The 23,132-nt window shown below is 39.1% G+C and overlaps 1 protein-coding gene across 1 annotated transcript in view; it reads left to right on the top strand.

Moving 5' to 3' along the window:
- Positions 1–22,482, top strand: part of ZNF461 (zinc finger protein 461) — a 32,435-nt gene extending 9,953 nt beyond the window's left edge. Inside the window, exons 3-5 of the mRNA XM_064293259.1 lie at positions 11,442–11,568; positions 12,626–12,721; positions 20,001–22,482. Of these exons, the coding sequence (XP_064149329.1) occupies positions 11,442–11,568; positions 12,626–12,721; positions 20,001–21,388 (1,611 nt within the window). The 3' untranslated portion in view covers positions 21,389–22,482. The remainder of the gene's footprint in view (positions 1–11,441; positions 11,569–12,625; positions 12,722–20,000) is intronic.
- Positions 22,483–23,132: the final 650 nt, after the last annotated feature.

The raw sequence follows: 23,132 nt of genomic DNA, 5'->3' as shown, positions 1-23,132 counted from the left end.
GACTTATTTTGCTCAACATAATGTGCTCCAGGTTCATCCATGTTCCGAGATGTTTTGGGAACTCATTTTTCTTTATTGCTGAGTAGTATTCCATTGCATGTATATGCCACATTTCACTTATCCATTCATCTGTTGATGGGCACTTAGGTTGTTTCCGTCTTTTTGTTGTTGTGAATAGTGCTGCAGTGAACATAGGTGTGCATGTGTCTGTACAGCTATTTCTTTTTGTTTTACTATTGTAGGGTTTGTTTTAGAGTTTGCAGTGTGCCTTTTTAAAAAGTTTATTACAGTCTCCCTATAATTTTGTACCACTTCATGTGTAATGGAAAACCTTACAACCTTCCATTTCATCTTCTCAGCGTTTTGGCTATTGTCATACATTTTACTTTCTAAATATGTTTAAAGCACATATGCCTTTTTTTTTCTTTAGACAGTCAATTATATTGTAAAGAAATTAATATAATACAAAGGAAAAAGTTTTTTTTTTTTTTTCAATTTACCTTCATGTTTACTATTTCTGGTGCTCTTCATTCCTCTGTATAGATGCAAGCTTCTACCTAGTACCAATTTTTCTCAACCTGAGGGATTTTAATATTTTTTTGTAACACAGGTCTTCTGGTGACAGATTCTCTCAGCTTCTATTTGTCTGAGGGGGAAAAAAAAAAACCTTTATTTCATCTTCATTTTGAAGGATTTATATGTATATGGAATTACAGATCGACAGCTTTCTTTCAGCACTTTAAAGATTTTGTTCTACTGTCTTAATTACCGCCATTGTTATTATTGAGAACTATCCTCTAATTCTTATTGTTGTCATCCTATGTCTAATGTTTCTTTTCTGTTTTTTAAGTTCTTTCCCTTTGTTTGGTGTTCACCAATTTGATTATAATGAGCCTAGGAGTAATTTTCTTTGTATTTATCTTACTTTGGGTTCATTGAGCTTCTTGAATCTAGGGATTGCTGTTTCCTTTTTTTTTTTAATCAAATTTGGGAAATATCTTGGTCAGTGTTTCTTCAGATTATTTTCCTGTTCTACCATTTCTTCTTCTGAAGCTCCACTTTCATATATGCTGGATTTATAGCCTTGGTGGCAGAGTGGTTAAGAGCTCGGCTGCTAACCAAAAGGTCAGCAGTTTGAATACACCAGCCGCTTCTTGGAAACCCTTTCGGACAGGTCTGCTCTGTCCTATAAGGTCACCATGAGTCAGAATTGACTTGATGGGCACGGATTTTGGTTTTCTGGGGGTTAGGTCATTAAAGTTCTATTTTCAGGTTTTTTCTCTTTGGGCTTCAGTAAGTGATTCCTACTGACTTGTCTTCAAGTTTACTGATCCTTCTTTTGTGTTTAATCTGCTATAGGTCCAATCCAGTGATTTTTAAATTTCAAATAGTTTATTTCTCAGTTTTAAGATTTGCCTTTGGTTCTGTTTTAGAGTTTTTAATTTTCCCCTAAATTCCTTATATTATTACCCCTTATACCTATGATTTCCCCTGTAGACTCTTTAATGTATTATAATAGTTTTTAAAAGTCTTTGCTAATCCTACCGTCTGTGCCATTTGTGGGTTTATTAACTGATTTTCTCTTGAGTATGGATCACGTTTTCCTCTTCTTTTGTATGTCTGGTAATTTTTTATTGTATACTTGACATTGCATATTGTATGTTGTGGACTCTGGATTCTGTTAATTCCCTCTGAAGAGGGGATATTAGGACCATATAATTATATATAATTACACATAATGTGAATGCACAAAACTTGAAACAGTTTGTTACTGGTGCATAAGTAGACAGATCAAGGGAACAGAATAGAAAACACAGACATGTATAGAAATGGAAATTTAACCTGTGATAAAGGTTATATCTCAAATCAGCAGGCTAAAGATGGACTCGTGATAAGTGCTGCTAGATAGCTAAGCAGCCATCTTGAAAAAGATAAAGCCTGATCTATATCTCATGTGCCATACAGAATAAACTCCAAATATATTGAATAATTTCAGTATAAAAAATACAACCATAACAGTACTAAAATAAAACATAGGTGAATTCTTTCATTAACTTGGGTGTAAAGAAGGGCTTTCTAACTATGACTCAAATCCAGAAACTAAAAAAGAAAAGATTGCACATTTGACTAATAAAAATAAAATACTTCATGGCAAGAAATGCTTGTAAGCACTCAATAGACAAATGACAAACTGGGGGAAGTATTTACAACTCATGCAAGGAAGATCAACAGCCCAGTAGGTAAAGAGTCAAAGGCCATGAACAGAGAGTTCAGAAAAATAAATATAAAGGGCCCTTATAAAAAGAATGCTCAACTCAGAATTAAAGAAATGCTAATTAAAACTCTGCTGACATATAATCTCTCCCCTGTTAGACTAGTAAAAGTAAAATGTTTTGACAAAACACTGTTGATAAGGCTATGAGAAAAGAGGCATTCTCACATGTTGTTGGTGTAGAGCAAAATGTATCAACTCCTATGGAGGGCAATTTGACAGTTTCTAACAAAATTACAATTTTTTTTTTTTTCTGTTTGTATCCAGCAATCTCAATCCTGGGACTTTTTCTTACAAAAATATCTGTATATATATATACGAAATGATATATTTATAGGATTATACATTGCACCATTGTTTGTAATAGCAAAGGACTGGAAACAATCCCAATGTCCATCTATAGAGGTCTGGTTAACTATACAATGGTAAGTACAAAAAATGGAATGATATATGCCTATAAAAAAAAGAATAAGGGAGCTATTAGCCAGTAATGGCAAGATAAGTGAACAAAACAAGTACAGAACAACTTATATATTATACATATAGTATATTACCTTTTATGTCCACCACACATCTGTCAGTTTGCCGTACTGTGGTGGCTTGAGTGTTGCTGTGATGTTGGAAGCTATGCCATCCATATTTCAAGTACCAGCAGGGTCACCTACTGTGGATTTCAGCAGAGCTTCCTGACTAAGACAGACTAGAAGGAGCTGGTGATCTGCTTCTAAAAAATTTGCCAGTGAAAACCTTATGAATAGCAGCAAAACATTGTCTGATACAGTGCTGGAAGATGAGTTGCTCAAGTTGGAAGGCACTCAAAATGTGACTGGGGAAGAGCTGCCTCCTCAAAGTAGAGTCGACCTTAATGACGTGGATGGTGTCAAGCTGTCAGGACCTTCGTTTGCTGATGTGGCACAACTCAAAATGAGAAAATAGAGCTGCAAACAGCCATTAATAGGAACATGGAATGTATGAAGTATGAATGAAGGAAAATTGGAAGTCAACAAAAATGAAATGCAGAAAGATTGATATCCTAAGCATTAGTGAGCTGAATGGACTGGTATTAGCCACTGTGAATCAGACTATCTTATGGTCTACTGTGCTGGCCGTTACCAAATTAATGGCTTTACATTCATCATCGAAAAGAACATTTCAAGATCTATCCTGAAGTACAATGCTATCAGTAATAGGATAATATCCATATGCCTACAAAGAAGACTATTTAATATGACTATTACTGAAATTTTTTGGAGCCCTAGCGGCGCAGTGGTTAAGAGCTATGGCTGCTAACTAAAAGGTTGGTAGTTTGAACTCACCAGTCACTGTTCGGAAACCCCATGGGGCAGTTCTACTCTGTCCTATAGGGTTGCTATGAGTTGGAATTGACTCAGCAATGGAACGGAATATTGAAATTTATGCACCGACCACTAAGGCCAAATATGAAGAAACTGAATTTTTTTACCAACTTCTGCAGTCTGAAATTGATCAAACATGCAATCAAGATGCATTGATAATTACTGGTAATTGGAATACAAAAGTTGGACACAAAGAAGAAGAATCGGTAGTTGGAAAATATGGCATGGTGATAGACATGACGCCAGAGATCACATGATAGAATTTTGTAAGACCAATGACTTCTTCATTTCAAATACCTTTTTCCAACAACATAAATGGCAACTATACACATGAACCATGCCAGATAAAATACACAGGAATGAAATTGACTACAGTGGAGAACCTCAATATCATCACTCAGAACAAGGCCAGGGGCTGACTGCAGAACAGACCATCAGTTGCTCATATGCAAGTTCAATTTGAAGCTGAAGAAAATTAAAACAAGTCCATGAGAGCCAAAGTACGACCTTGAGTATATCCCACCTGAATTTAGAGACCATCTTAAGAATAGATTTGACACACTGAAACTAACGATTGAAGACCAGACAAGTTGTGGAATGGCATCAGGACTTCATACACAAATAAAGTAATATATCACTAACAAAACAGGAAAGAAAGAAAAGATCAAAATCGATGTCAGAAAAGACTGAAATTTGCTCTTGAACGTAGAGTTGCTAAAGCAAATGGAAGAAATGATGAGGTAAAAGAGCTGAACAGAAAATTTCAAAGGGTGGCAAGAGAATATAAAGTAGAGTATTATAATGAATTGTGCAAAGACCTGGAGTTAGAAAACAAAAAGGAAAGAACAAGCTTAACATTTTTCAAGCTGAAAGAACTGAAGAAAACATTCAAGCCTTGGGATGCAATATTGAAGGATTCTGTGGGGGAACATATTGAATGACACAGGACACATCAAAAGAAGATCGAAGGAGTACATTGAGTCACTGTACCAAAAAGAATTTGTTGATGTTCAACCATTTCAGGAGGTAGTATATGATTAAGAACCAATGGTATTGAATGAAGAAATCCAAGCTGCACTGAAGGCATTGGTGAAAAACAAGGCTCCAGGAACTGACAGAATACCAATTGAGATGTTTCAACAAAGAATGCAAGACTGGAAGCGCTCATTTGTCTATGCCAAGAAATTTGGAAGACAGCCGCCTGGCAAACCAACTGGAAGAGATCCATATTTGTGCCCATTCCAAAGAAAGGTGATCCAACAATGCGGAAATTATCAAACAATATCATTTATATCACACACAAGTAACCAAAAAAAAAATTTTTTTATTGTGCTTTAAATGAATGTTTACAAATCAAGTCAGTCTTTATACACAAAGTTATATACACCTTGCTACTTAATCCTAGCTGCTCTCCCACGAATGAGATAGCACACTCCTCTCCACCCTGTATTCCTTGTGTCCATTCAACCAGCTTCTGTTGCCCTCTGCCTTCTCATCTCACCTCCAAACAGGAGTTTCTCACATAGTCTCATGTGTCTACTTGAGCCAAGAAGCTCACTCCTCACTGGTATCATTTTCTATCTTATAGTCCAGTCCAATACTTGTCTGAAGAGTTGGCTTTGGGAATGGTTCCAGTCTTGGGCTGACAAAGAGTCTGGGAACCATGACCTCTAGGGTCCTTCTAGTCTTAGTCAGACCCTTAAGTCTGGTCTTTTTATGAGAATTTGAGATCTGCATCCCACAGTTCTCCTGCTCCATCAGGGATTCTCTGTTGTATTCCCTGTCAAGGCAGTAATCAATGATAGCTGGTCTCAGGCTGATGTAGCCTCTGGTTTCTGTGGCCCTTTCTGTCTTTGGGCTCATCTTTACCATATGTCTTTGATGTTCTTTATTCTCCTTTGCTCCAGGTGGGTTGAGACCAATTGATGCATCTTAGATGGGCGTTTGCTAGTGTTTAAGACCCCAGGCACCTCTCACCAAAGTGGGATGCAGAACATTTTCTTAATACAATGTACTATGCCAGTTGACTTAGATGTCCCCTGAAGCCATGGTCCCCAAACCCCCGTCCCTGCTACTCCGGTCTTCGAAGCGTTCAGTCATATTCGGGAAACTGCTTTTGGTTTAGTCCAGTTGTGCTGACCTCTCCTGTATTGTGTGTTGTCTTTCCCTTCACCTAAAATAGTTCCAGTCTACTATCTAATTAGTGAATACCCTCTCTCCCTCCCTTCCCACCCTCGTAACCATCAAAGAATATTTTCTTCTGTGTTTAAACTTTTTTTTGAGTTCTTATAATAGTGGTCTCATACAATATGTGTCCTTTTGCAGCTGACTAATTTCACTCAGCATAATGCTTTCCAGATTCCTCTATATTATGAGACGTTTCATGGATTCATCATTGTTCTTAATTGTTGTGTAGTACTCCATTATGTGAATATACCATAATTTACCCATTCATCTGTTGATGGGCACTTTGGTTGCTTCCATCTTTTTGCTATTGTAAACAGTGCTGCAATGAACATGGGTGTGCATATATCTGATTGACACACAAGTAAAATTTTGCTGATGATAAGTCAAAAATGGCTGCAGCAGTTCATTGACAGGGAGCTGCCAGAAATTCATGCCAGATTCAGAAGAGGACATGGAATGAGGATACCATTGCTGATGTTAGATGGATCTTGGCTGAAAGAGAATACCAGAAAGATGTTTACCTGTGTTTTGTTAACTATGCAAAGGCATTCGACTATGTGGATCATAATAAACTATAGATAACACTGCGATGAATGAGAATTCCAGAACACTTAATTGTGCTTATGAGGGACCTGTACATAGACCAAGAGACAGTCATGCGAACAGAGCAAGGGATACTGCATAGTTTAAAACCAGGAAAGGTGTGTGTCAGGGTTGTATCCTTTCACCATACTTAGTCTGTATGCTGAGCAAATAATTGGAAAAGGTAGACTATATGAAGAAGAGTGCGGCATCAGGATTGGAAGAAGACTCATTAACAACTTCTAATTTGCAGATGATATGGCCTTGCTTGTGAAAGTGAAAAGGACTTGAAGCACTTACTGATGAAGATCAAAGACCATAGCCCTCAGTATGGATAACCCCTTAACATAAAGAGAACAAAAATCCTGACAACTGTATAAATAAGCAACATCAGGATAAACAGAGAAAAGATTGAAGTTGTCAAGGATTTCATTTTACTTGGATCCACAATCAATACCCAACAGTCGAGAAATCAAATGACGTATTGCATTGGGCAAATCTGCTACAAAGGACCTCTTTCGAGTGTTCAAATGCAAAGATATCACTTTGAAGACTAAAGTGCTATTTTCAGTGGCCTCATATGCATGCGAAAACCGGAGAGTGAATAAAGAAGACCAAAGAAGAATTGATGCATTTGAATTATGGCGTTGGCGAAGAATATTGAATATACGATGGATTGCCAGAAGAAAGAACAAATCTGTCTTCAAGGAAGTATAACCAGTATGCTCCTCAGAATCAAGAATGTCGAGACTGCATCTCATGTACTTAGGACATGTTATCAGGAGGGACCAGTCCCTTGAGAAGGTCATCATGCTTGGTAAAGTAGAGGATCAGTGAAAGAGAGGAAGAGTTTCAATGAGATGGATTGACACAGTGCCTGGAACAGTGGGCTCAAACATAGCAACAATTGTGAAGATCGCACAGGATCAGGCAATGTTTCCTTCTGTTGTATGTAGAGTCACTGTCATGGATTGAATTGTATCCCCCCAAAATATGTGTTGACTTGGTTAGGCCATGATTCCCAGTATTATGTCCTCCATTTTGTGATTGTAATTTTATGTTAAAGAGGGTTAGGGTGGGATTGTAACACCCTTACCCAGGTCATATCCCTGATCTAATGTAAAGGGCGTTTCCCTGCGGTGTGGCCTGCACCACCTTTTATCTCTCAAGAGATAAAAAGGAAAGGGAAGCGAGCAGAGACGGGGGATGTCATACCACCAAGAAAGCAGTGCCCGGAGCAGAGTGCATCCTTTGGACCTGTGGTCCCTGCGCAGAGAAGTTCTAGTCCGGGGGAAGATTGATGAGCAGGCTGACTGAGAGAGAAAGCATTCCCCTGGAGCTGACACCCTGAATTTGGACTTTCAGTCTACTTTATTGTGAGGAAATAAACTTCTCTTTGTTAAAGCCATCTGCTTGTGGTAATTCTATTACAGCAGCACTAGATGACTGCGACAGTTGCTCTGAGTGGGAACCGATTCCAGGGCACCTAACAACAGCAAAAACCTTTTGTGGAAAAGTATATATGCATGTTTACCTGTATTTGCTTAAAAACACTGGAAAGACATACAAGAATCATATAATGTGCTTATCTGTAGGAGGCAAGGGACTCCCTGGGTAGCGCAAATGGATAAGCGCTCTGCTACTAATAGAAATGGTGGTGGTTCAAATCTGCCCAGAGGTACCTTAGAAGAAAACTCTGGTGATGTACTTCCAAAATATCATAGCTGTTGCCAACTCTGTGAGGTGTTCATGGGGTCACCATAGTCAGAACAGACTCGACAGCAACTGGTTGGTTGGCTTTATAGGTGGCAGGAGGTAGGAGACAAATGAATAGGCCGGGGCAGGAGCAAGACATCTGAATGGATACCTTTTTAGTTCTGAACTTTTTAGGAGAGAAAAATAAAATATAAAAAGAAAGGTGTGTCATTAAAGTTGATGATCTTCCCTAGCCATGTTCAGCTACTTAATGCATTGAGGAGGTAGGAAGACAGTAGGATTTATCTAGGATTCAGGCTTTGCAAACTGAGTATGAAATGAGAGGGTCAGAGAAATTCGTGTTGAAAGTGATGATGAAGTTGAGTGATTAGTTCGGTATGGAATTTAAGTTGCATAAGAAGGGGAGAAGTAGAGCGGAGTGAATGACAGTATAAAGATGATTAGGGAGGGATACTTAAATTGGTATCTTGGAAATGTTGCAATTTATTGCTAATGACAAGGTCTAAGATAGTAACCTGGGAAGTAAGTGAAATAGAATGGATGACAGTCGTTGAAGTAGAGGAGGTGCTGGAATTGGAAGGTCAGGATGTTAGAAAGAATAAAACCCACCTAAACCAAAACCATTGCTGCTGAGTCAATTCCAACTCATAGTGACCCTGTGTGACAGGGTAGAACTCCCTCACAAGGTTTCCAAGTATGTAAATATTTACAGAAGCAGACTCTCATATCTTTCTCCCATGGAGCGGAGCAGCTGGTGGGTTCAAACTGCTGACCTTTCAATTAGCAGCCCATCACATAACCATTGTGCCACCAGGGCTCTGCTAGAAAGAATAGGACTGTGATTATTTGAAGTCCCTGAGAATTAAGACAGGAATAATATTGGAGATAGTGACTCTGATCAGGAGCTAAAACTCCTGAGGGGCACAAACCTAGATGTCAGCAAATCATTGCAACCACCAAAAAACCAAATGCATTGGTCGAGTCGATTCCAGCTCAGAGGAGCCCTACAGGACAGAGTAGAACTGCCCCACAGGGTTCCCAAGGAGCAGCTAGTAGGTTCAAACTGCTAACATTTTGGTTAGCAGTGAAACACTTAACCACTGCACCACTAGGGCGCCAAATCATCGCAGCAGGGATGTAATGCATGGTCTAGTGTGATGAAATGATAACATTAGAGTTTAGAGAAGAAGGAGGGGTAGCTTTCTCATACCAGCGATGAGGAGTAAGGAGGACAGCGGTGGGAAGGTTGTGGGAGAAAAAACAGCCACCACTTGAGGTGTCCCTCGGGGAGGTGGTGTCCTAGGGATAAACGGTTAATTAGATCACATATGCAAAATCTTTTAATTTCTCCACAATTTTGGGTTTTCCAATTAGATATGGGAATCACTGGGTAGGGAGACCTTTTGCTTTGTGAGGCTCTAGGATTTGGTGGCAGTAAGATTACTGCCTTCATATAGATTGAGGGTCTCGCCAGGAAACAGATGAGACTAGTTACAAAGTCCATATTAGACTGAACAGGATATGCTAGATGTAGGTTACATCTGTGTGAGTCTGAATCGTTCTGCATCAGTACCCTCTAACTTAAGAACATGGAAAGTGTACAGGGACGGGTGGTGGATGCTAACAGTGTAATTGCAGAATCCCAAAACTGGAAAAGACCTTAGAGACTTTGTTCACCCCAGAGATGCAAGTTTAAGAGAATGATTAAATCTTTTATTTATAAAATCAAATTTATGCCAACAATTAAAAATAAGATGTTACTATTGATGCAGCGGTCAGTGAAAAAGAGGAAGACCCTCAACGAGATGGATTGACACAGTGGCTGCAACAGTGAGCTCAAGCATAACAGCAATTGTGAGGATGGCGCAGGACGGGGCAGCGTTCTGTTGTGCATAGGGTTGCTAGGAGTCGGAACCGACTGGACAGCACTTAACACCAACAATTACTACGTAACAAGCCACCCCAAAAGTTAGCAGATTAAAACAGTAATCATGGTTTAGCTCACAAATCTGCAATCTGTATAGGATTCATGATGCTGGCTCACCCGTCTTCCATGTGGTACAGCTTAGATGGGTTGACTGGGAATAGAGTATCCACTTTCAAGATGGTTCTCTCAACACAACAGAGAACCCCTGAGGGAGCAGGAGAGCAGTGGGATGCAGACCCCAAATTCTTGTAAAAAGACCAGACTCAATCGTCTGAGACTAGAAGGACCCCAGTGATCATGGTCCCCAGACCTTCTGTTAGCCCAGGACAGGAACCATTCCCAAACTCTTAAGACAGGGATTGGACTGGATAATGGGATAGAAAATGACACTGGTGAAGAGTGAGCTTCTTGGATCAAGTAGACACAAGAGACTACTTTGGCATCTCCTGTCTGGAGGGGGTCAGAAGCTGGCCAAATGGACTAGAAAAGAGAGAGTAGAGGGAATGAGTGTGCTGTCTTATTAGGGGGAGAGCAATTAGGAGTATATAGCAAGGTGTGTATAAATTTTTGTATGAGACTGACTTGATTTGTAAGCTTTCACTTAAAGCACAATAAAAATTACAAAAAAAAAAAAAGATGGTTCCCTCACATGGCTTGTAAGTTGTTGCTGGCTGTTGGTCTAGGAGCTAAGCCAAGGCTCAGTTCCTTTCCACGTAGTCATTCTGCGGTCTTCTTGGGATTCCTAGGAACATGGTGGTTGGGTTTGAAGGACAAGAGTCCCAAGAGAGTAAGGTGGGAGTATGAAGCATTTTTATGATCTAACTGCAGAGGTTGCAGTCAATTCTGTTATACTCTACAGGTAGAATAAGTCACAAATGTTATCCAAGCGTCATGGAAAGGGAACATTCCATTGAGAAGCATGTCCCTGTAACAGTGAAGAAGAGCATATAGGATGAGAGATACTGCTGTGTCCACCTTTGAAAAATAAAATCGGTGCCAGATGTTTACTAAATAATTTGCATGACAAGTAAAAAATGCTTAAGACACAATAGTCATAATGATGAGGAGCTTTCAAGTCCTTTTACTCAAGATGGATATTTTTGTAAGACATTCTGGAAAGGTGTAAGGAGCTTTTCAACCATGGGGAATCTCTAGTACGTACTAATTTCTCGACTTGTCTGATTACAGAAGTTTCCTGTTCTATGCGAAAGGGTGTGTCTCCGGAAATTGAATTGTTTTAGAGTGTGTAGCCCCTACGCCTTAGACACAATGAATCCCTTCTTGACCCATGTCGCTGGCTTCCAGCCTCAGTCTGTTCACTCACTATACCACCCCCTCCCTGCAGTGCCTTCTTTTAGCACTTCTCCCTTCTTTTAAAAAGTGCTCTGATTTGTCATTGCAGGCGTTGGTGATGTTCAGAGATGTAGCTATAGATGTCTCTCAGGAGGAATGGGAATGCCTGAATCCTGCCCAGAAGAGTTTATACAAAGATGTCATGTTAGAGAACTATAGCAACTTGGCTTCACTGGGTAAAGTTATCCGTCCCTTTTATTTGTAAAATCAAATGTTATACAAGCAGTTGAAAAGAAATGTTACTTTTGCTGTATGATAAAAAATAAACCACCCCCAAAATTAGTAGATTAAAGCAACTACAATCATTGTTTGGCTCACAAATCTTGTTTTTTGGAATGACTGCTTTTCCCCCTGTAAATTTTAGGGCTACCTTTCAAATAACTAGGTGAATTTTCTCTTTGGGTGGAAATAGGCATAGCTAGATGGAGGTGTACCTTCATTTTCCCCATCCTCATGCCTTCCTTTCGTCCTTCTTATCACTATCTGTCTTCTTGGATGATTAAGGAGGCAGAAACGGAATTCTGTGACATTAAAGCATAACATTGTTAAAGAAATCAAGCTTTGTATTTTGTTTTACTCCCACTGGACGAAACCTACAAGTTCACTAGCCAAGATTAAAACTAAACACATGGATCCTAGGTGTGAAGCTCTTTAACCTTCCAGATTAATGTAGTGGTAAACCCCTCAAAAAAACCAACCCCATTGCCATCAAGTCAGTTCCAACTCATAGCGACCCTATAGGACAGAGTAGAACTGCCCCATAGGGTTTCCAAGGAGGGCAGGTGGATTCCAACTGCCGACATTTTGGTTAGCCGCTCTAAATTTATCACTTATAACTCAGACGAACAATGTTGCATTTCCTAAAACAAGCACAATCTCTTTTAAATGATTTGTATTTGGAAGTTACATTCTAAGAACTTTGCATTTCACATTGAAAAAGTATCTAGAATAAATGTCTCAGGAAGCTTCTTCCCCGCCCCTCCGCCACCCCCAGCAAAATACGAGGGAGAGAGCTTACATACGTATAAATATGTTATCACGGGTTGGTTTGCTTTGTTTCCTAGGACCCTGAGTTCACCTCCAGAGTGTTTCATCCCCTCTCTCGTCTTTCCTGTGTAGACTTTATGAACGATCATTTTGACCTCTAGACTATTCTAATTGTAATCAATCCTGAATCACACTGTTTGGGGACTTCCATTTCCAACATACCTCCATTCCTTTTCTTACGACCAGGACTTTCCATCTCTAAGCCTGCTGTGATCTCATCACTGGAGCAAGGGAAGGAGCCTTGGATGGCGGTGAGGGGCATACGAGGAGGATGGTGCCCAGGTGAGCGTGCAGGGCCGGGCAGCGAGGGCCATTCTGAGCAGGCGCTGCGCCTTTGGGAGAGCTCTTGGGAATCCGCCCTCGAAGGCCTAAGGCCTGCGGAGAAAAGTGAGATCGTTTTGGCATAAACTGCCACAGAACTTTGCTTATACCCCAACTTTCTGCTTCCCTGCTTCACTTCTCTATTGTTTTCCATCTTAAAACAGAAGGTACTCTCTCTCCTCTCCAAGGATCATCCTTTTACCTATTCTTTGAACCCAGTTTCTTTTTTCTTTTTAAAGTTTTCTATATATGAGTCTTCATTGCCTAAAAATCCATCTATCTGTTGATGGATCCATGATTCATTGATTCAGCAGTATTTACTGAGTGCCTGCTGTGTGCCGGATACTGTCATAGGGGCCAGGCATATTAACAGAATAATCTACTTTCATGTAGTTTGTACTGGAGTGGGGAATGAAGAAATAAGCATTCCAGTGTCCATGAAGAAGAGCAAGGTAAGGGTATAGATAATATTTGAAGAATGTTGGGTTGGCAGGGTTATTTTACACAGAATAATTAGGGAAGACCTGTCTGGTTGGAGACTCCAACAAAGATCTGAAAAACTTGAGAGAGTAATCCGTGCAAATATCTAAATATCTGGGGGGAGAAGGGGAAAGAACAGTAGTTCTAGGCAGAGAGACTAGTAGTTGCACAAATCCTGACGTGGGGATAAACTTTGCATTTGAGAAATGGCAAGAAGGTCTCTATAGTTAGAGCAGACTGAGTGATGGGGAAAGTAGGAAGAGATGAGGTTAGAGATTAGGCTAGGCCAGGTCATCTGGGTGGCACAGTTAAGCACTTGACCACTAGTTGAAAGTTTGGTGGTTCGAACCCACCTCAAGGTGCCTTGGAAACTTTCCTGGTGCTCTGCTTCTAAAAGGTCACAGCCTTGAAAACCCTATGAAGCAGTTCTACTCTGCACATGGGGTCGCCATGAGTCACAATTGACTAGATGGTGACTAACAACAAGAAGCCATTAGAAGAAGTTTGAATTTTGTTTTATATTTGATGGGGAAACCATTGGAGGATTTTGTGCAGTAAATGAAGTAGTTAGATACATGTTTTAAGATCATTCTGGTTGTTGTGTAGAGATTGAACAATGGTAATAGTATTTGTGCCCATTCCAAAGAAAAGTGATTCAACAGAATGCAGAAATTATTGAACAATATCATAGCGTTATGGATTGAATTGTGTCCTCCAAAAATGTGTATCAACTTGGCTAAGCCATGATTCCCAGTATTGTGTGGCTTTCCTCCATTTTGTGATCTGATGTAATTATCCTATGTGTTGTAAATCCTGCCTCTATGATATTAATGAGGTAGGGTTAGAGGCAGTTATGTTAATGAGGCAGGACATATTTTATAGGATTAGGTTGTACCTTGAGTCAATCTCTTGAGATACAAAGAGAGAAGCAAGCAGAGAGGAGCGGGACCTCCTACCACTAAGAAAGAAGATCTGGGAATGGAGCACTTCCTTTGGACCAGAGGTCCCTGTGTCAAGAAGCCTCTAGACCAGGGGAAGATTGATGACCAGGATCATCCTCCAGAGCCGACAGACACATAAAGCCTTCCCCTGGAGCTGGCGTCCTGAATTCAGACTTCTAGCCTCCTACACTGTGAGAGAATAAAATTCTGTTTGTTAAAGCCATGCACTTATGGTATTTCTGTTATAGCAGCACTAGATAACTAAGACACATATGCAGGTAAAATTTTGCTGAAGATAATTAAAAAAAAGGTTACAGAAGAAATTCAAGCCGAATTGAGAAGAGGACGTGGAGCCAGGGATATGACTGCTGATGTCAGATGGATCTTGGCTTAAAGCAGAGAGCACCAGAAAGATGTTTACCTGTGTTTTATCAACTATTCAAAGGGATTTGACTATGTGGATCATAACAAATTATGAATAAACATTGCAAAGAATGGGAATTCCAGAACACTTAATTGTGCTCATGCAGAACCTGTTCTTTGACCAAGAGGTAGGTGTTCAACCAGAACGAAGGGATACTGTGTGGTTTAAAGTCAGAAGAGGTGTGCATCAGGGTTGTATTCTTTCACCATACTTTCTCAATCTGTATGCTAAGCAAATAATCAGAAAAGCTGGATTGTATGAAGAAGAATGGGGCATCGGGATTGGAGGAAGACTCATTAACAACTTGTGATTTGCAGATGATATACAACCTCGCTTGTTGAAAGTGAAGAGGACTTGAATTACTTACTGACTACAGCTATCAGCATGGACAACCCCTCAACATAAAGAAAACAAAAATCCTCACAACTGGATTAATAAGCAACACCACGATAAATGGAGAAAAGGAACCGACTTGATGGCACCTTACAACAACAGCATGTTAATATAAATGACATTTTACGATAACTGTATTTTTGAAAACGTAAATATTTAGTGAGAAAAGTGGTGATGTTTTACATTTTTGCACATCTGTTTAATGCCTGATCTCATCAAAAAAAAAAAAAAAAACTAAGTATTGGGAAGGTATCAGGCTAAGAGGGATGGATACAGGTTTTTCAAAATTCTAGTTTTTACTTGGGGAAACCTAGAATTGTATCTTTGGTAAATACAGTGAGTTTTTCTTAAAGTGAAGATTATTTTTTGTCTGCCAAATATCCAAGTCTGAATCACGATAGCTTATCTATTTTCTTTTGAGTAAAAGTAGAATTCTATGAAAAATGTGGCTAGTTCAACTTGCAACTAAAACAGTGTCGTAGAGTAAATTCCCTGAGTCTAGCAAGGAAAAAGTAAAGAGTTTTACTGAGGAATAGAAACTATTCAAATCGGGAAACACAAAGCCAGAGCGTTGGAGTGTTCCAAAGTACAGGGGGATGAGGGAGCCCTTTCATAGGGCAGAAATGAGGAGGGAGCCAGAGACAGCTATGCAAGCATTTGATTGGTTGACATTTACAGCAGTTGTTTATGGGTAAGTCTCGTTGGTTGGGGTTTAACCATGAAATTAGCCTTAGAAACTGGCTGACCACAGTTCAGCCAGGTGTTTCCTGGAAAATGAGAGAGAAAAAAAAATCTTTCTGGCAATTTTGACTTTTCACGCATACTTCCCGACAATGGCAAAGCAGATGTAACTTCTTAGAAATAGTCAAGTTGCCAAAATGGAGTCGCGCCTACGCTCCAGTCAGAAGCCTCAGTCACGTCAAATGCCTTAGTTTTGGAATTCTCTTTGACAATGATCAAATGCATGTTTTTCCTTGAAATAACCAATTTACTTGATATACATCAGAAACCTGATTTGTCACACAGAATATTAAAGAGATGTATATTGACGAATGAGGTTAATAAAACGAATGGTTTTTACTGCTTTGTCACAGAGATTTTAAGTGAAACTGGCCCTTTTTTATCGTGAGGCGTGGCAGGGAAGGAAACAGTGACTACCAGCACACTGTGGCACCGATGCGTTTGTTTGCACTAAGATACCAGCAGTTTTACTTACCATTTCCTTTGTACCCTCATTGCAAATAACACAATTTTCCAGGAAGATTCATGAGATTAAGAAAACTTATTTCCTTGGGATAGTTTAATACTATAGTGATGCATATACAAGAGGATCTGCTTCAACAGTTAGTTGGTACCAATACTGGATGAATACAGACAGAACACCAAATTCAGCTGTCTGTAGGTTCATCCATTTGTAAGACAAAAGCACAGTTCTGCATATTAAATATTAACTACCTTCATGTTTACAGCTAAATCTTTAATCTGACAAGTTACTATATTATTGGAAAGTGGTACTGCTGTCATTTCTTTATGACGTTTTAACCAGCAGGCATTTAGGGACGTCACAAGTACAGGTCTCTCAGCTGTTGTGTGTATTTCTCCAGTCAGTGATTTACCTATAAGATGCTTCAGGTGCTTTTTAATTTTTTGTTTGACTAGTTGAATCTACTTTGGCTTTTGAAGAGCTCATCCTGTCTGTGTTTAAAATATTCAGTTGCTTTTCTTTAAGCTCTGAATGACTGGTCTGAAAATGACATGGCAACTTAACTAGCATTACAGTACTGTTTGAAAAGTCCTGTTGGATAAGATATAATAAGACCAACTGTTAATATATCTAAAGCAAAGGGAAATCTAGCTTTTGCTGTGTGTTCATTTCTTATTGCACAGTTTGTTTGGATTCCTTTCTGCCATGAATCAGAGAATGTCAGTTTATCTTTTTCAGTATCCTTAGATGTAGGCAGTGCACCTGTGGATTGAGAAAGCTAGTCTTCTCTGTTTTAAAAGCTAACATCTACCCTTAAATATAAGAACACATTATAAATTATTTAAAAATATTACTCTAAAATGAATTGTTTCTTTTTGTTTCCATGCTGGCACATGAAAAACTTTGGGATTTCAAAATAACAATTTCTTACATAACAAAGAGGTTACAGAGAGAAAAACAAGTATAACCAAATGTAGTTACTAGGAGCACAGGTGAAGTACTGAGAACAAACCAAGTTAATCTCTGAAAGATGCACATGTTTATACCCTAAATCTACTCCTTCAGAAAATTCTAGAACACACAAAAATACACAGTTACACATTCTGTTAGATTTCAGACATGATGTCATCACCGTAGCCTCTAGAAAACTCCACACTGTATGCTAGCGGAAAAAAATGAGTGAAAAAGGCAAAGGATGTCTTAGTATTATTTTGAAGATAGTTTTGACTTTACAGACCTCCTGAGAGGGTCCTGGGCACTGTCGGGAGTCCCTGTACCACTTTTTGAGTACTACTGCTATAGAGCAACGGAAATGAATAAACTACTGCTATACACAATATTAGGGAGTCCCTAGGTGGCACAAACAATTAAGTGTTCAGCTACTAACAGAGAGGTTGGAAGTTCGAGTACAGCCTGAGGCACTTTGGAAGAAAGGCCTAGTGATCCGCTTCCAAAAGTTCAGAGCCATCGACAACCCTCTGCATGGTTTTGCTCTGAAACACACGGGGTCGCCGTGAGTCAGAGTTCGCTCAACAGCAGGTGGTTTGGTTTTTGTGTATGTAATATTGAGTGAAAAAATTTGGAGGAAATAAAGTACATGCTATATGATTCCAATTATCTGAAGTTTAAGAACAGACAAAATCAGTCTGTAGGGTAAGAAGTCAGGATAGCGCTTACCTTTGGTGCATGGGTGTGACGGGGAAGAAGCTTGAGGGAGACTTCAGGGCTGCTGCTCATGTTCTGTTTCTTGGTGAAGTGGTGGTGTTTTGCGTGTGTTTACTCAGTGAAAAATGTGATCTGTAAGCGATATAGGAAAGTGTGTTTTTATGTGTGTGTGTGAGTTTTATGGTAGACTAAAAACATGTCTGCACATTTTTTGACAGTCCTCTCATCAAAAATACAGAATCTAACTCTCCTCCCCTTGAAAATGGGCTGGCCTTAGTGACTTCCTTCTCACAAATACAGTATGGCAGACGTGCCCCTGCATGCCTCACGCAGCTTAGTCACAAAAGTAGGTACAGCTTCTGCCTGGCTCGCTCTTGCTTGTGCTCTTTCACGCTCTTTCTCAAGAAACATGCTTTTGGAACCTTGAGCTTCATGTAAGAGGCACCTGATACCTTGAAACAACTGTGCTGGAGAGAGAACATAAAGATGGAGAGCCCCAGGAGTCCCACCTGTTCGGATCTCAGCTCGGGTTCCAGACATGTGAGTGAGGATGCTGTGACTCCAGCTCAACCATTGTCTGATTACAAGTGTAGAAACTCTGAGTGAGGAATGCCTGGCTGAGCAGTTCGTTCCTAGATCTGAGAGATAACAGTAATACTGATGCTTGTTACCTTTAGGGTAGTTTGTTATAACTGAGCGTGAGTTCATGCATTTACATATAAAGTCACTGCAGTAGAGGTGGGAGTGAATAGAGTCGTGGAGACATGTCTACTCGTTATTACAAATTTAAGGACTTTAAGTGATTATGATTCTCAGCAGTTACATCTATATAATTTATCTTTATTCTCATCTTAATTCCCTTTCTTTAATCATTTAATTAATTTATTCAGCAATTGATTATTGAATACCTATTATCTTTTAGAGATTGGTTATATTGTGGTTTTTCTATCCTTGAGTAGCTTTAGGAGTAAGAAAATAAACAGATTGAAAAGATGAATAAATAAATGAATATGTAATTCCAACAATAGAACTTAAAGCAAGGACTTAATTAGATATTATTTGGAGTACCCCTTTGAGGGAATGACTTTTAATCTGAGACTTGGATGAAAAGGAGCCAGCCATACAACGAATCTTGTTGAGAGGATTCCTGGCGGTTGGAATAGCTAGTGAAAAGCTATAAGATAGTTGTTGAAAGGAAGTTAGTGTGGTTGTAGCATAATGAGTAAAAGGGAAACAGACTCAAAATGAGGTCTTAGAGGTAAGCAGAAACCTTATATTCTCGTGGTAATGAGTTAGATTTTTAAAATTTCAGTTGAGTGGTAAGCTGTATTAGTTTGGGCATAGGTTTAGCTGCATGTGACAGAGACTCAAAATAATATAGTGGTTTAAACTATGTAGAAATTTCGTTTTCTCATGCATTGAAGTCCAGGCTGGAATGGCAGCTCTGTTATGCAGAGTCATGTGCCAGGTATGACACCACGTCCACACTGCGACCAGCAATGCTGAGGAAGAGGCTGTAGGTGTGGGCTGGTTGGCTCTGTAGGAAAGTTCTACATTTGTTTAGGGAGAACCCAGTTATAAGGCATACCCAGCTGCAGAGGAGCCTGGGAAATGCAACGTTTATATTGGGCAGCCTTATTCTAAAGTAAAAACCAAAGGTTTTGAAAATACACAAAAAGGGAAGAATAGATAATTGGGGATAACTAGCAGTCTCTGACATATAAGCCTTTGACCTGATGGAGAGCGTTAAATACACAGACTCTTGTAGATTCTGATTCATTTGATCTCATTTTAAGACTGACACTCGTAGATTTTTATTCATTTGATCTAGGGTGTTTAGAAAACATCTGTAATTGCTACAAGTTCCCAAGGTGATTCTGAGGTTGATCAAAATTTCAGAACCAGTGACCCAACTTGTTTCCATAATTAACTTCCTTCACTTTCTTTCATGAGCTCTCATTTCTGTGTTCTTCTTAGCCTTTATTCTTTCAAATGCATGACAGTATGTAAGACCTCTCCAAGACTTTCATTTTGTATGTGAATTACTTTCAGTTAGCTCTCATTTCTACCATAGATATTTTATTTCTCTTATAATAGGAAAGCAGTAATTAAAATTTGTTTCTTATCTTTCAGACTTGGTATCCAGGTGTGAGCCCAAGAAGTTCTCTCCAAAAAGGGACATTTATGAAACAGTATCATCCCAATGGGCTATCGTGGAACAACTTAAAAACATTAGTCCTGAGAGATCAATTTTCAGAGATATTTGGGAATGCAAAAGTCAGTTTGAGGGACAACAGGAGGGCTATTTCAGGCAATTGATGATCAACCATGAAAACATGTCTATCTTTAACCCACATACTTTACTCACTCAGGAATTTTTTAATAGACGAAAAATCTCTGAATGTAAGCAATGTAGAGAAAACTTCAGTTGCCATTTATTCTTTGGTCACCACAAAATAATTCATTCTAAAGAAAAACTTTATGAATGTAAAGAATGTGCAGAAATTATTAATCCATCATACCTTATTAAACAACAGAGAACTCAAAATAATGACAAATACAATGAATATAAGGAAAGTTGGAAAGTCTTTATGCATTGCTCACAACTCAAACAACATCTAAGAATTCATAGTTGCGAAAAGCGCTACGAATGTAAAGAATGTGGGAAGGCTTTTAATTATGGCTCAGAACTCACCCTACATCACAGAATTCATACTGGCGAGAAACCTTATGAATGTAAGGAATGTGGAAAGGCCTTTAGACAGCGTTCACAACTTACTCAGCATCAGAGACTTCATACTGGTGAGAAACCCTATGAATGTAAGCAATGTGGGAAGGCTTTTATTCGTGGCTTTCAACTTACTGAACATCTGAGACTCCATACTGGTGAGAAACCCCATGAATGTAAGCAATGCGGAAAAACTTTTAGGCATCGCTCACACCTTACCATACATCAGAGAATTCATACTGGTGAGAAACCCTATGAATGTACAGAATGCGGGAAGGCCTTTAGCTATCACTCAAGCTTCTCTCACCATCAGAAAATTCACTCTGGCAAGAAACCTTATGAATGTAATGAATGTGGGAAGGCCTTTTGTGATGGCTTACAACTTACTCTACATCGGAGGATTCATACTGGTGAGAAACCCTATGAATGTAAGGAATGTGGAAAGACTTTTAGACAGTGCTCACATCTTAAAAGACATCAGAGAATTCATACTGGTGAGAAGCCTCATGAATGTATGATATGTGGTAAGGCTTTTAGGCTTCATTCACACCTTATGCAACATCAAAGAATTCATACTGGTGAGAAACCCTATGAATGTAGGGAATGTGGGAAGGCCTTTAGCTATCAATCAAGTTTCTCACACCATCAGAGAATTCATTCTAGGAAGAAACCATATGAATGTGGGAAGCTCTTTAATCATGGCTCACAACATAATCCACATCAGACACTTCATACTGGTGAAAAGCCAGTAAAATTTTCTCTCCTCCCTCACCGTTTTAGTCTAGTGCCATGAATTTATTCTTGGAAATTGAAAATTTTTTTTAAAGGAAAAACTTGATAATGAGTTTTATTAGTATTGCTTTATTTCAGTAATCCTTGAAAAATTGAATATTCTATTTCAAGTCGGAAAATGGAAAATTGGGTGTGGTTTTAACACAGTGTCTAAGTTAATGTAATAAGTATTGTAAATAAAATTTTCTAAAATGATCTAACATATTTTCACTGAAACCAATGAAGTATGGCAGAAATAAAATGAAAACAATCTCTTCTCCTCCCACAAATCCCTGAAGTAATCAATACATGTGTGTTGCTCCTTTCTTCATGCTGAAACATACCTGAACACTTGAAGGGTTTGTTGCATGTGTGTGAAGGAGGTTTTACCTCCTGTCATGACATATTTCACTGCAACTTGCCTTTTTTGCTTAATACATAATCACAGACATTTTCCAGGTCAATATAGATTTAACTCATTCTTCTTAAAGCTTTAAAAAGCCTTCCCACGTTCATTATATTCAGAATATAAAGTTCTAGTATGAAATGTAAGCACTTTGAGCCATTTTCTACTGTAAACATTCAAGTTATTTCTATTTCATTTTTACCAGAAACTACCATGCAATAAATATCCTTATGTGGTCATTCTTTTATTTCTGTTGAGTAGATAGATTCCCAACAGTGAGATTCTTGGATCAAAGAGTATCTGGATTGTATGTGCATGTGTGTATGTTTTGACAGTACATTAATCTTTCAAAGGTGTTTTTATTTTTTGTTTAGATAATAAAGTAAATGTTACAAAATCCAAAAATTACAAAAAAGTAAAATGAAAAATAAACTCCCCTAATATCGAGTCCTATAGTCACTGTCTTAGGCTGGGTTCTCTAGAGAAGCAAAACCAGTGAAGCATATAAATATATGTAGAGAGAGATTTATATCAAGGAAATGGCTCATGTGATTGTATCCCAAATTTGTGGATCAGGATAGAGGCTTCTCTTGATTCGTGTAGCCACAGGGGCTGGCAAACCCAAGATCTGCAGGTTGGAGAGCAGGGCTCTTGCTCGCAGGCTGTGAAGACTGACGAATCCCAAAATCAGCAGATAAGCTGGTAGCTCAAGTCGCAAGAACTGGAGGTTGGACAAACAGGAGACAGCCACAGGATCCAGAGTGAGCAAAAAAGTCAGAATGTCTGCTTATATTTAGATGCAGGCCACACCTCCAAGGAAACCCCCTTTCAGCTGATTGGCTACTCGCAGCAGATTCAGTCACGGGAGTGATCACATATAAACACTGAGAATCATGGCCCAGCCAAGTTGACACACAATCTTAACCATCACAGTCACCTCCTTGCCCTTGACAGGGGCAACCATTGCTACCAGTTACTTTTGTAGTCTTCTTGAATATCGCTGATATTCCAGGTAAAAATTTTTAAATCCCTTGGACAAAAGTGAATTAATCCTAAGTCTATATCATGACACATTCTCATTATTGGTCCACATTGGACCCACTTTCATTATTTATTTTGAAAATATTCTAGAAATACAAACATTATGTCAGTTATCAACTTACTGCCTCTTAGCTCCAAATACTTCATTGCCTGCTCTGTAACAATAGAACTGGACTCGGTAATACTCCTTTTTTGATAGCTGGCATGATGTTAAGCTTTGTCAGTACAGAGCACTGGAGTGACACTGGAGGACGAGTGGTTTTTCTCTTCCCAGTTTTTTTGCGCTCCTCTTTTCAGACTCCTGCAGTGCCTGCATCTT

This window comes from Loxodonta africana, chromosome 11 (assembly GCF_030014295.1).
Source record: "Loxodonta africana isolate mLoxAfr1 chromosome 11, mLoxAfr1.hap2, whole genome shotgun sequence".
In the NCBI taxonomy this organism is placed as follows: domain Eukaryota; kingdom Metazoa; phylum Chordata; class Mammalia; order Proboscidea; family Elephantidae; genus Loxodonta; species Loxodonta africana.
The sequence above is the reverse complement of the archived record's forward strand: the minus strand, read 5'-3'. Positions and strand labels throughout refer to the sequence as shown.